The following is a 15,349-nucleotide window of genomic DNA, read 5'->3' on the forward strand; positions in this document are numbered from 1 at the left end:
TGTCCCGTTTTACCACTTTCTTATTCAACACTGTACTGGAGAAGCCAGCTAATGCAATAAGAGAAGAAAAGGAAATAAAAAGTATATATCTTGGGAATGAAGAAATAAAACTATCTTCATTCACAGATAATAGGATTGTCTATACAGAAAATGTAAACAATACACAAAAACTCCTGGAGATAATAACCAAGTAGAACAAGGTCACAGGATACAAGGTTAATATGCAAAGGCCAATTGTTTCCCTTTATACCAGCAATGAACAATTGGAATTTGAAATTAAAAATACAATATAATGAGGGGCGCCTGGGTGGTGCACTCTTGGTTTCAGCTCAGGTTGTGATCTAGGTTCGTGAGATCGAGCCCCAAGTCAGGTTCCATGCTCAGTGCAGATTCTGCTTAAGACTCTTGCTCCCTCTCCCTCTGCCCCTCCCCACCATGCTCTCTCTCTCTCTCTCTCTCAAATAAACAAATAAATACATCATTTTAATAAAACATAATATAATGAAAACACTGTGCATAAATGTAACAAAATATGTACAGGATCTATACGCAGAAAACTATGAAACTCAAAAGAAATCAAAGAAAATCTTAATAAATAGAGAAATATTTTGTGTTCATGGATAGAAAGACTGAATACTGTTAAGATGTCAGTTCTTCCCAACTTCCCAGGATGTAATTGTGTAGATATCAAGATTAATCCTGAAGTCTACAGGGAAAGGCAAAAGAGCCAGGGTAACCAACATAATACTGAAGTAAAAGAACAAAGTGGGAGGATTGACACTACCCAACTTTCAAGTGATAGCAATTAAGACAGCAAGGTGTTGGAAAAAGAACAGACAAATTGATCAGTGGACCGGAATACAGAGGACAGAAATAGACCCACACAGATACAGTCAACTAATCTTTGTTGAAGGAACAAAGGAAATTCAATGGAAATATGATAGTCTTTTCAATAAATGGTGTTAGAACAACTGGACATCTATCTACAAAAACACAAATTAGAACTTAATCTTAAACCTTTTTAGAACTTAAACCTTTTACAGAACTTAAACCTTTTACAAAAATTAACTCAAAACAGATCATAGCGTCTAAATTGTAAAATGCAAAACTACACAACTTCTAGAAAATAACAGCAGAGAAAATCTAAATGGCATTGGGCTAGGCAATGTATGTTTAGCTACAACATCAAAAGTATGATCAAAGCAAGAAAAGAGGTAAGTTGGACTTTATTAAAATTAAAACATGCTCTGCAAAAGAAAATGTTAAAAAAAAAAAAATACAAGCCACAACTTGAAAGAGAATATTTGCAAAACACATACCTGATAAAGGACTTGCATCCAAAATACACAAAAAACTCTTAAAACTCAACAATTAAAAAAACCATCAATTAATAAATGAGCAAACGATGTAAACAGACACAAAGAAGATATACAAATGGCAAAGACACATATGAAAAGATGCTCCACATTATATGTCATCAGGAACAACAAATTAAAACAACAATGCCACTACAAACCAATCTGAATGGATAAAATCCAAAAAACTGACAATATCAAATGCTTGTGAGGATATGGAGCAACAAGAACTTACGTTCGTTGCTGCTGGGAATGCAAAATCTCACAGCCACTTTGGAAGACAGCTTGGCAGTTTTGCTTTGTTTTTTTTTTCATAAAGCTAAGCATAATCTTACCATACATTCACACTCCTAGGTATTTACCCAGCTGAGTTGGAAACTTATGTCTACACAAAAACCTTCACATAAATATTTATAAAAGCTTTATTCTTAATAACCAAAAACTTGAAACAACTAAGAGGTCCTTTGATAGGTGAATGGATAAACTGTGATACCTTCATACAATGAATACTTTATTCAGTACTAAAAAGAAATGAGCCATGAACAGACATGAAGGAAACTTTAATGCACATTGATATGTTAAAGAAGCCAGTTTGAAAGACTACATGCTGTATGATTCCAATGATATGACAATCTGGAAAAGGCAAAACTACAGAGATAGTAGAAAGTCAACGATTGCCTGGAATTCTAGGGAAAGAGGGAGGGATGAATAAATGAAGCACAGGGGATTTTTAAGGTTATCAAACAATTGTTGTGAATGATATCACAGTGGTGGATAAGTGGCAATGTGCATTTGTCAAAACATGTAGAAATGTACAACATAAAGCTTGAATCTTGATGTAAGAAGATTCTGTAAGATAACTGAATAATTTGAGAGGTACTGGGAAAAACTACAGAAAGAATTTCATCATATTACAAATGTATGGAAAAACCTCACAGAATAGGGTGGAGGAAAAATTACCTAAGTAATTTTGGAAATGAATGGAATCTGTAAAAATAAGGCAAAAAGAGCTGCATGTAAGTACTATACCCTATTGATAAAGATATTATCTTTAACTGGTATTATCAGTTAAGAATTCTGATACTTGTTTGCATATGCAAACAATGAATCATGGAACACTACATCAAAAACTAATAATGTAGGGCGCCTGGGTGGCTCAGTTGGTTAAGCGACTGCCTTCGGCTCAGGTCATGATCCTGGAGTCCTGGGATCGAGTCCCGCATCAGGCTCCTTGCTCAGCAGGGAGTCTGCTTCTCCCTCTGACCCTCCCCCCTCTCATGTGCTCTCTCTCTCTCATTCTCTCTCTTTCAAATAAATAAATAAATAAATCTTTAAAAAAAAAAAACTAATGATGTAATGTATGGTGATTAACATAACATAATAAAAAAAAGATATTATTGTATATAAAATTTTATGTCCTGCCTTTTCTCTTAGCATTTGACCACGAACATTTTCCCACTGAATAAAAGTCATTTCTAAAACATCATGAAAAAAAAAAAAGAATTCTGATACTGTTGTACATATACACTGGAATTGAATAAGTAAATGGATGGCAGATGGTCAGGTCAAGGTTACTCATAGTGGGGTGGGAATATACACATCAACAAGGAATGAGGCTGGAATGATCCATGCGGAAATAGATTACAGTTGCAGACAGTAGTAAGAACTCATGTTTAGCTGAATATATAGACAACTAGACATAGAAATATTTATAGATATGTATGTATACAGGCTAGTACACACATATATTTCTTCGTTTTGTTAGGTAAGAGGCCCTAAAATAAATAATGCCTTACGAGCAAAGAGCACACCTTGTATCCAGATCTGGCTTTCTTTTCTTTTTTTTTTAAATTTTATTTATTTACTTGACAGAGACAGAGGGAGAGATAGAGTACAAGCAGGGTGAGAGGGCAGAGGGAGAAGCAGACTCCCTGCTGAGCAGGGAGCCCAATGCAGGACTCGATCCCAGGACCCTGGGATCATGACCTGAGCCGAAGGCAGACGCTTAACTGATGGAGCCACCCAGGCGTCCCTCAGATCTGGCTTTCTAATACCATTCTCCAATAAAAGGAACCAGGGCTTCTTAGAGAAATGACTGATTCTCAAACCAGAGCATGAGATACACAACACGAGTCTGCAGCACCTTACAGTGCCAGAGAGCAAGAAGTGCTCAAGAAAAGTTACCGACCATCACTGCGGTACGTGCTATGGTGAGCGCTGTGAATTGTGTAAGACTGTTGAATCACAGACCTGTACCTCTGAAACAAATAATACATTATATGTTTAAAAAAAAAAAAAGAAGATAGTAGGAAGGGAAAAATGAAGGGGGGGGAATCGGAGGGGGAGACGAACCATGAGAGACGATGGACTCCGAGAAACAAACTGAGGGTTCTAGAGGGGAGGGGGGTGGCAGGATGGGTTAGCCTGGTGATGGGTATTAAAGAGGGCACGTACTGAAGGGAGCACTGGGTGTTATACGCAAACAATGAATCATGGAACACTACATCAAAGACTAATGATGTAATGTATGGTGACTAACATAACATAATAATAATTAAAAAATGACACAGAAGTCAATAGAAAGAGCTTCCAGTGGCCAAAGCTGAAGCAATTTGAGCAACAAAATAAAGTAGAATTGGATTATAAGTCAAAGTATAAAATATCCATGCTGTCCATACTGATATAAATAAATGATTGAATAAATTAATAAATGATGGAGAAGAGATAAATCTCCCATGCAGAAGAATTCCAAATAAATTATGTAGAAACTCTACTCTAAAGGAGGGGGAACATATCTCCCCACTCCTTAAACGTGGGTTGCACATAGCACCTTCCTTCCAAAGATTATGGTATGGAAACGGGGCAGGGAGTAACTTTACAGTGGAGTACTCTGACAAACGCTGTATCAGCCAGGTGATCAAGGTCAACATCAAATTCATAAGTCATATAGAAAATATGTACCCTTGATATGATGTGACAAAAAGGTACTTTACCTCGTGATCTTCCTCCCCAAACATATAACCCCACGTTAGTCAAGAGAAAACCACCAGATAAATACCAATAGAGGGACATTCTACAATATACCTGAACAGTATTCCTCAAAACTTTCAAGGTTATCAGAAACAAAGTCTGAGAAACTGTCACAGCCAAAGGGAAACCAAGGAGACAGACAACTAAATGGAACATGTTATCCTTGATGGCATCCTAGAACAGAAAAAGCACACTTGGGGAAGACTAATGAAATATGAATAAACTGTGGACTTTAGTTAATGATAACGTGTGATAATATAAAAGATACAAAATAATTTTAAAAGCATAAAATTAATCATGCAAAATGAACAGAATATGTAAAACTAAAGACAAGAAAGAAATGCATCATAAGGTTAAGAGCTGTTATATCAGAAAGCTACAAATTTAAGCAATTTTTACTTTCCTTTCAATTTTTATGGTTTTTTAAACAATTCTTAAATAAGAAGATAGTATTTTTAATATCAAGAAAAAAATCCAGCACATTAAAAAAATTGTCTAGGTCCTCCTCAAAACCCCATTTTTATCTCCACGTGGATGGAAGCCAAAAGTCTTTGGCTGACTGGATTATCTCTAAAATTCTTTCCAACTGTAAGATCATGTGAATTACATAAATTATAAGTAAAACCCATGTCCCAGCTATGCATCTGGTAGGGACCTAGAAATATTTAATTACCATATGACTCCCAAATATACTGGTTAACATACATTTTGTGCCATATATGCTCGTAATCTGCTAGTGTCCTAACAACAGACTAGAAATGAGCCCAACCCAGTCTTACATAGCATAGATGCAGTATATTTTTGGTGTATGTCACTATTGTTTGTTTGTTTGTTTTAAATCTCCATCTGACTTTTAAATAGGAGGCATGTTCTTATGTGCAATGTGGCATACAAACTTAGGAAGAATACAGGTTTAAGTAGGAGGTAGGAAACATCTGTAACATAAAGGGTGACTATCAGTTATGCATAAATTCTATAATGGGCATTAGTTGTTTGTTTGCTTGATTTACTTTTTTAAAGATTTTTATTTATTTAATTGAGAGAGAGAGAGAGAGAGAGAGAGAGCTCAGAGGGAGACGGAGAGGGAGAAGCAGACTCCCTGCTGAGCAAAGAGCCCTATGCAGGGCTGGATCCCAGAATCCTGAGATCATGACCTGAGCCAAAGGCAGATGCTTCACCAACTGAGTCACCCAGGTGCCCCTGTTTCTTTGCCTTCATTTTTTTTTAATTTTATTATGTTAGTCACCATACATTACATCATTAGTTTTTGAGGTAGTGTTCCATGATTCATTGTTTGCATATAACACCCAGTGCTCCCTTCAGTACGTGCCCTCCTTAATACCCATCACTGGGTGAACCCATCCCCCCACCTCCCACCCCTCTAAAGCCCTCAGTTTGTTTCTCGGAGTCCATAGTCTCTCATGGTTCGTTTGCTTTCATTTTAACAGTATTTCATGTGCATATCACCCATAGGCTACTATCAGTAACTACTGAAGAGATTTAGAAGATGAAATCTTAAAAGAAAGGCATCCTGGAAGTTGAACAAAATGGGAACTTCAGCATGGCTAACGGAATTAGAGAATCAATAATTTTTAAATATAGAATAGGCCTAACCATATTAATTTTGGACTATACAAGAAATGGACTGAACTAAGGTAGCATAATATGCATTCATGTATAAATAAGGCTATATACAATTCAATCAAGTTGTAAAATGGCCTTGGGGACAAAAACTGGAGATGAACAACTAGCCTGCAGATAATTTGGGACGTAGGTGGTGCCTATTCTGGGCTCCACTGTCACATTCTATTCTTGAATCTTTAAGTTTTACTCAACCACAACTTACCCATGTGTGAAAATGAGGAAGACATCACAACAGAAATTAATGATTAAAAAATCGGGACAGACATATTGAAATGTTTCTGAAAAACAAAAAACAAAAAACCTATCCATCTTCATAGCATTAGGTTTCCATTTTGTCCAATTTAGCTTTGATTATAAGTCAAAAAACAACTATAAGTTAAAATCTGACTATTAAAATCAGGAGATGGCAAGCACTTTGTTTCCTTTTCTAGCCTTTACCTTCTGGCTCATTTTTGATGAGCTCTTCCATTTTCCTCTGCTTCAAGGTGTCAACAACATCAGCTAAGCTGCCTTTGCGCCGTTCGGGAGTTCCTAGGGCCGTGCTCGACAAGGACTCACCACTCTGCCTCCCACCTTCTTCTGCCTTCTGAGGTGAGGTAGATGAGTTGTGTGGGGCAAATGAAGACATAACTTTATTGCCATCAACTTCCTGAAAGAGAAAGCAAAGGAAAAAAAATTGTTTAAAATTCAGTGAGGTTTTTTTTTTTTTTTTAAATTGCTTATGTGGCTTATTTAGCTAAAACATGAAAAAGTGAAATGTCACTCTGCAAGAGTAAGATAAATAAGAAATTTTTTTAAAAAAAGAATGCATTAACTTTACAGGCTGGCACAGAGTGAGTCAAAGATCAATTTAGAGAAGAAATAAAAATATGGAGGCTCTCTCCCTTAGACTAAGAACAAATGGCAATAAGCCTTATACAAAGCCTACATCGATCAGATGTAGTTTTCTGCTTTTCTTTGAAAGTCTTAGATTTTCCTATGGACATTAACTGCACCAGTCATCTGGCTTAAACTTCCTCATGATACTGTAATATTTAAACAAGTAACATTATGCACTTCACTTTTCGTTTTAAATAGCTGCCTCTTCTTGATGGTTGCTCCTAATTAAAGCAGGGTCCGGTTTTTAGTTCTCCACTTCCCTCTCATGCTTTTAAGAAAGCATCAGCCACACAGGTTATTTTGACATCAGATAGGAATATTGAAAGCTTATTTCTGCTGATGCCAAAGTTATTTCCAATTCCATTTGTTACCCCAAGCATTGTTTCTGTCAATATTCTTCCAGATTTTGCACTTTAAGCCCCACATGCCCTATAAAATAAAGTTCCTTGCAATCTTTCCCTCTTGATAATTGCATATGTGTATGAAAAGAATTTATTCTATAATTCTAAAATTTAAACACACATTTGGTGTTCTTTTGTCATTATTTTCCCCATAATTTCCTGACCAACTCTAGCCATCTAATATTTGGGGTATCTTTTGTATAAAAGGCACTAAATTGATTTTTCAGACATCTGTGAGAGGAATGATATTGAAATTATTAAAAAAATAATTTTCTTACTTAAAGGTTTTCTTTTTATAATCTCTTACTTCTATAATCCTTTGACTTCCCACAAAGCAGATTTCTTCTTAAAAATACAATTGTATCCTAGGTGCCTGGGTGGCTCAGTCGATTAAGCACCTGCCTTTGGCTCAGGTCATGATCCCAGGGTCCTGGGATCGAGTCCCGTATCAGGCTCCCTGCTCAGCGGGAAGCCTGCTTCTCCCTCTGTCCTCCCCCCGCCCCCTCTTGTGTTCTTCCTCTCGCTCTCACAAAAAAATAAATAAAATCTTAAAAAAATAAATAAAATTGTATCCTAAGATCTTTGAGGAAGTTAGTCTCTCTGTAAGTATATTTCTTAATTCTATAGTATTAAAAGTTTCCATTAAAATACATTTGAATGTATGCACATCTAATATTCAGGATAATAGGTTATATCCCTGTTTAAACATTTCTTCTCTAAGATGTGTTAATAGGATCTCCTGGCCCCAGAAAAGTGACGGATCACACTGATTTGATATCTAATGTTTTTAAGATTATTTCTAATATATTTGACTAGTTTAAAAATATACTAAAAAGACTTGATAAAGCTGTCATTTTAATTTTTAAAAACAGATTAAAAATAGAGATGTCAACGCAAACATGATCATAATCTGTTCATATGATTTTTTGTTAGTGGATAATAGTGAATACAAGGACATTAGCTACTGTGCAAGTGTCAGTTTGTTGGGTGGTGCTAGGTAATGCAGAAAAAGTCAAAGTAAAAAATGTGTGCAAACAGAATCTTCAAAATTATAATTCTACACCAAAAATGGTTTCCATTTCTTACAAACATTACAGAATATGCAGAAAACATTACTATGTTTTGAATGAATATTCTATAGACAATACATTCAATGATGAATCTTAGCTTATTATGTACTTGGATTTGGAAATCAATATGCATAATGTAATCATTACAAACCCCTGCAGGCTAAGTGAAGGTACACTTCTAGAATTATTTATTTAAAATCCATACATAAATACAAGCAAACCCATAAACACACACACACACACACACACACACACACACACACACACACACACACACACATCCCTGACGAGAGCAATCACAAATCCATTCAGTAAACTAAGGAATGTTTTTATGAATGGCCCATAATACTCATTAGCTCAGTTTCATGTTCAAAACAGAATATAGCAAAACCTCTGTATTTTTTTCCACAGATCTTTCTTCTCACTATTTCCAGGGTCAAAGCAGAAAAACCCAATGTTGCACATTATCTATTCTATACTCTGTTTTCACATTATATGATGACAAACTTAACAAACAAGAATTTGGCAGCTGAACTTCATTTTCCATAATTAAAAATCACATGTATCTTTCTATAGCAACTTCAGTAGAGGGAAGGACACCCAAATTGTATACAATCACATCTATTAAAAATCAGAAAATATTTCAAAATCAAGTAAGATAAAATAACATCCCATCTTGTATGTCTCTAATTTTCTACACCTTGCAAAAGACAAAGACATATTTTAAAGAGTTTAACATCATTTCACAAGTATTCTAAACTCAGTTACCACAACAGTATTAAAAATTATCACTGCAATTTCATGCACAAATATTTTATCTTATCGCTATTTCACCTGATTACATTTCAGCCTCTAGCACTGTTAATCCCTTTAATAGTTTTATGTACTTAATAGATGTTTCAGTGTGGGACATCATTGTTCATTTGCATGGTGAAGAGCTTGTTAAAGAACGCTGGCATAGTCTTCAGTCAAGAAAGTCCTAGAGTTTTCAGTTTTTTCCCTGGGATTGCATTTACCATGTCTAAAATAATGACTGCATTTTCCTCTTCACTTTGCTGGTAGGTGAACATCCAGAGAATCTACTAACAGAAGTATTGGTGGTCCAAGCCAGCAAAATATATTTCATCAAGTTTTGTGAATGCTAAAGGCAAGCTTCAGTATTTTGCCATAGAGCTCTCACAACTATGATATTTGATTTCTAAGGTCTAATGATAAAAGAGGGTTCTAAATTTTTAGAACAAAGTTGGTAATCTTCCTTTGTTACACTTGAAAAAGCTTTACTTAATCCTGCCCCCCTTTGTCACTTTTGCAACCTTAAGACAAAGGAAGGGATCTGCCTAGTGTATCTATCTTTATTTAAGTAACTTTTTAAAAAATGCGTTCTTAAACTGGGAGAAGCCACTCTGAAAACAGTATGTAGTTTCCTCAAAAAGTTAAAAATAGAACTACCCTATAACTCAGCAGTTGCACTACTAAGTATTTACCCAAAGGATACAAAAAATACTGAGTCAAAGGGGCACATGTATGTGCCAATGTTTACAGCAGCATTATCAACAATGGCCAAACTAGGGAACTATGGAAAGAGCCCAAATGTCCATCAACTAATGAATGGATAAAGAAGATGTGGTAGATACATACAATGGAATATTACTTAGTCATCAAAAAGAATGAAATCTTGCCATTTGCAGTGAAGTGGATGGAGCTAGAGTGTATTATGTTAAGCAAAATAAGTCAGTCTCAGAAAGACAAATACCATATGATTTCACTGATATGTGGAATTTAAGAAATGAAACAGATGAACATGGTGGAAAAAAAAGAGAAAGGCAAACGAATTCTCTACTATAGAGAACAAACTGAGGGTTGCTGAGGGGAGGTGGGGGGGATGGGTTAAGTAGGTGATGGGTATTAGGAGTGCACTTGTGATAAACGGTGTTATATATAAGTGATGAATCATTAAATTCTACTCCTGAAACTACCATTACACTATATGTTAACTAACTAGAATTTAAATAAAAAATTGAAATAAAAAAATGCATTCTTGTTGATTCATTCTAAATATAGCACTTGGCTATGAACACTTTGAGAGACATATTTCAACATTAATATTCAAATTTTAGTTTAGATAATGTGGTGATTAAGAAGAATTAATTCATTTGAAAAAAGAGGTCATATGTAACTCAACCAGATATATATTCATTGTCCAAATGACATTTCATCCTTGACTTCTGACCTCAAGAAATACATTACCATATTTGCTTTTCAGTCCTATAAACTCAAGTTAAATTAATACAGGGTAGCAAGAACATTACATTTAATAGTCTGTCTATCCAACTATAATTGGTAAGAATAATAGCCAATATTTACTGAATATTTACTTTGTGTCAGGCACTGTTTAAAGTGTGTTATATGCATTAATTCAGTTAATTCTCCTGGCAAGCCTAATTATGATTTGCACTTCGTAGCTGGAGAAACTGAGGGACATGGAGTGAAGTAAATGCCTGAGACTGTATGATTAATAACAGATAGAGTAGATAATCAACCGCAACCTGTTGGGCACCAGAGCCCTCAACCACAGAGCTAATACCACCTCTCTTTAAAAACAACAACAGGGGATGCCTGGGTGTCTCAGTTGTTAAGAGTCTGCCTTCTGCTCAGGTCATGATCCTAGGGTCCTGGGATCAAGACCTGTATCAGGCTCCCCACTAAGCAGGGAGTCTGCTTTTCCCTCTCCCTCTGCCTCTCCCCCCGCTTGTGGTGTCTCTCTCTCTCTCTCTCTCACTCTCTCTCAAATAAATAAATAAAATCTTTAACAACAACAACAAATACCTAAGTATGTCAATGTTATAGGTGAACAAGATACACTGTCATCTGCTTAATAATTGTGAAAATGAGAGGGTTTTGCCCCAATATGTCCAACTCCTATAAGTGCATTGAAATGAACTAATCCAACTATATTCTAGACTTATAAAGCTGTCTCCATCTAAATATCCACTGGTGGGGCCCCTGGGTGGCTCAGTTGTTTAAGCTACTGCCTTCAACTCAGGTCATGATCCCAGGGTCCTGGGATTGAGCCTTGCCATCGGGCTCCCTGCTCGTCAGGGAGCTTGCTTCTCCCTCCCCCTCTGCCTGCCACTCCCCCCGCTTGTGCGCTCTCTGTCAAATAAATAAATAAACTCACAAATAAAGTCATAAATAAATAAATAAATAATAAATATCCACTGGTTTATGCCATATTCAAAGTAAAGAACCTTAAAATTTAAATAATTATTTAAACCAAACATACAGATTTGATCTCTAAGTGACTATTCAAAATCATGATGCTCAGTCATTTATGACTTTTTAACCTATCTTTTTTTATTTTAAAGATTTTATTTTTAAGCAATCTCTACACTCAACATGGGTCTCAAGCCCACGACCCAGGTTGCACATCACACATTCCACTGACTGAGTCAGCCAGGTGCTCCTTCATCTATCTTTATAAAATGTGTGGGCATGTCTAGCATCCTTTCTAATACAACAAAGTTTTGAACTTAGAAAAAAAAAGCAGTGCAGTGCAGAAAGTTTGGACTATCTTTAACTAGATTCTCATTAATGCAAGTTCATGAATTTTGGTATTGCACAGAGGTAGAATATAATGAACTACAGATACATACAGAAAATGCTTTATTGCTGAATAAGTTTTAACATGATCACATTCTTCTAATAATGCATTGTTAATAATCTAATAAATATCAAGAGGGGAAGGCAAAACAAAGTTTGAAAAGTATCTTGAAAGCCATATTATTTGGCTGAAATGGGTAAAGGTGGGCAAATGTCCAGTTATAAAATAATTAAGTCTTGGATAGGTAATGTGCAGCATGGTGACTACAGTTAATAATACTGTTTGTGCATCTGAAAGTTGCTAGGAAAGTAGATCTAGAAAGTTCTCATCACAAGAAAAAAATTAGTTTTGTCACTACGTGTGATGGATGTTAGCAAGACTAACTGATCATTTCACATTATATATAAATATTGAAACATTACATTGTACAACTGAAACTAATAAGATGTTATATGTCATATCTCAATTCAAAAAAGCTGTATTATTTGGTCATTCCTTAAATTCTTTAAAAAACAGGTAAAAATATATGGTATCACAAATGTTGCTTTTGAAACTAAATTGCACTACATGTCACCTACTCTGTCAAGTTAGGAGATGCCAAATTTCATTTAGTACTAGAAAACAATACATGATTATTGTGTAAAAACTCAATTATTTTTAAAGTTTTATTGGTTATGGTAATCTTTCATAAAAGTTCTGCAGGATACCCTAAACCAGGAATCCTTTTGGATTCGAGATCCTTTGATAGCTATAGATGTCTCCCAAACAGATATGCACAAACATACGGGCAGACACGCACCCATGCAAGTGCACACACAATTACACATACAGTTTTACAGAGTTAATTGTCTACCTTCATAGTTCCAAATGTGAACTTCCTCCATGAAATCCCCTAGGAACTCTTTTTTTTTTTTTAAAGATTTTATTTATTTATTTGAGAGAGAGTGAAAGCAAGAGAGGTCACAGAGGGAGAAACAGTCTCACCGCTGAGTGGAACTCGATCCCAGGACCCTGAGATCATGACCTGAGCTGAAGGCAGACGCTTAACCAACTGAGCCACCCAGGCGCCCCTCCCCTGGGAACTCGTATAAACCATAGATTCTAGGTTAAGAAGCTCTGACCGAAATGCATATCTTCCCAGAATTGTACTATAAACTCATCAATATATACAATTGGATGATTTTTAAGATGACCAGTTAATACTTGCAAAAAAGAGCCTCAAGCTATAGATTTCATTGATGCTTTATTCAGATAAACTTAGCTAAAGGTATATATGTTAATAAATTAAACTTTTACTGTTCCTACAATAAGCATTTAGCAAGAAATTAGTATTTTAATTATACTTTAAAAAATAATAAGCACGTTGAGGAAGAGAATGCATTACTGATGGCAATCACTGTCTTCTTACTCAGTAATCACCTTGTGATAATGTACACATAAATTTGAAATGGAAAGCAGAACAAATTGCTAACTTTTATAAATGAATATTTTTAAAAAGCATACCAGTTCAATTTCCAACTATGAATTTTCCTAAAACAGAATGTAAACGTATGAAGGTTTCACTGAGGCAAAAATCAACCCTTAAAAAAGCTCAATAGAGAACACGAAGAGTCTTTCTTTGGTTAATATGATCAAATTCAGTATTCTGGGAACAGGATATGGTCAGTTCCCAAGATCTATAAAACAAAAGTAAGCACTTACAGAGAGATCTCTGAAGGCTGTCTGTGATACTTGTGATTACTGCTGGTGTAAAAGCTATCCAATTTAAAATCTTTTCTAAATTTTTGCTTAAAAAAAAAAAAGTGGCCTGATGTATACTTAAGTCCAGGTGTTCACAAAATGAAAACTGCCAGAGGCACTTCTGTTTGGGCTATTTTCATAGTTACCTACAGAGACAGAGCTTATCAGAATTTCTCACCTTTCTATACTAGAAAAAGTCACTGATAATACCTTTGTAAAATGCACTGAATTTAATAAGATCAACTATTCTTAATGTTTAAGTAAGTATAAGATAGTAGACTAATTGAGATTCCAGATATTAGATGAGTAGTTCATAAATCTATCCAGTGACCAGCAAGCTATATATATATATATGTTTTTTTTAAGCTTCCCTAGGGAGTTGTGACCATAAGATGCTAGTCTTGTAAGAATCCAAAGTCAGTTTTTAAGGAATGCTTATATTTTATACATTTCAACATTTTATGAGATACTGAAATTCCCTGAAAATTATTACTCTTAAACTTTAAAATCATTAAATCATCACAATTTTAAAAATAGGTAGAAATTCTAAATTACTCAAATAGGTATTAGCATCTTTTTGCTCTATAATCTATGGAAAGTTCTATACTCCATGTCCTGCCTCGTTCCAATTTTTAAAGAATACTGCAGAAACCTTAGAAGTTCATCTGTCTCTGTAATGCAGACCCAACCCACTCTTGGGGCTGATCTAATATTTTAAATAGTGACAGGTCTCATCAAGTTTAGGTGAAAGATTATTATTTTATAAAAATGGCTCCATTATATTTCAAATATAGGATCTAGTCCATATTTCAAAGATTTTTTATGTATTTTGGACAGTGCAAATAGAAGTGAAAGCTGTTTGATGTTTCTTCAAAGCCTAAAAATATGGAATCTTTTAAAGATTCTTTCCTTGTGCAATAGGATGGAAATTCAACAAAAGTCTAACTTGGTTTGCCTTTTTTTGCCAAGCACGGGGAGATGAAATGTTAGCTTAGGCTCATATTTAATTATTGATCAGAAAACTAAATAAACTTTTAAAAGCACATTTTATCTTAAAATGCATTCACCTGGGACTAGACAACACAAGACAGGTGATTTATATAAATATGATTCTCAAATGGTGGTCTGTGAGCCAATATCACTGGGATCACCTGAGAATACATTTTTCTCGGGCCTCACCCTAGACTTTCTGAATCAGAAACTGAGAGGGGGAAGTCCAGCGATGTGATTTAACAAGGCTTCAAGGGGAGACTGATACTCAGTAAGTTTGTGAACTATTGGTATAGGAAAACTGTAAGAATTAGAGTGGCAAAGAGGGAGATGACGAAAACCTGCAGTGGTGAAGAGAGCCATCACAAAAGTGATGGAACTTAATGAATTTGAGAAGAGAGCTGAAAGGTAACATATTGCGGGGGGGGGGGGGCAGCAGGTGGGGATGGAGGGAAGGGAGAAGAGTCAGCAAACATGCAGGCGTAAGAATGACCAATACATTTTTTGGGGGAAATGATGTTGACTTAATTTTTTAACAGTCATTTTGGCACATGTTGAAACAGCTTATGTTTGCTGATTTCCTACTAACTATATGGACTAGAAAATCTGAGATTTATGTCAAGATTGCATTGTGGAAAT

The 15,349-nt window shown here is 35.3% G+C and overlaps 1 protein-coding gene across 16 annotated transcripts in view; it reads right to left on the minus strand.

The window, feature by feature from the left end:
• SOX5 (SRY-box transcription factor 5) overlaps positions 1-15,349 on the minus strand; it is a 1,003,105-nt gene that overhangs the window by 295,748 nt on the left and 692,008 nt on the right. For all 16 annotated transcript variants that reach the window (XM_078075751.1, XM_078075750.1, XM_078075752.1 and 13 more), the window contains one exon: positions 6,468-6,678. In XM_078075751.1, coding sequence (XP_077931877.1) covers positions 6,468-6,678 — 211 coding nt within the window. The remainder of the gene's footprint in view (positions 1-6,467; positions 6,679-15,349) is intronic.

The sequence above is a fragment of the Halichoerus grypus genome, chromosome 6 (genome assembly GCF_964656455.1).
Source record: "Halichoerus grypus chromosome 6, mHalGry1.hap1.1, whole genome shotgun sequence".
Classification (NCBI taxonomy): domain Eukaryota; kingdom Metazoa; phylum Chordata; class Mammalia; order Carnivora; family Phocidae; genus Halichoerus; species Halichoerus grypus.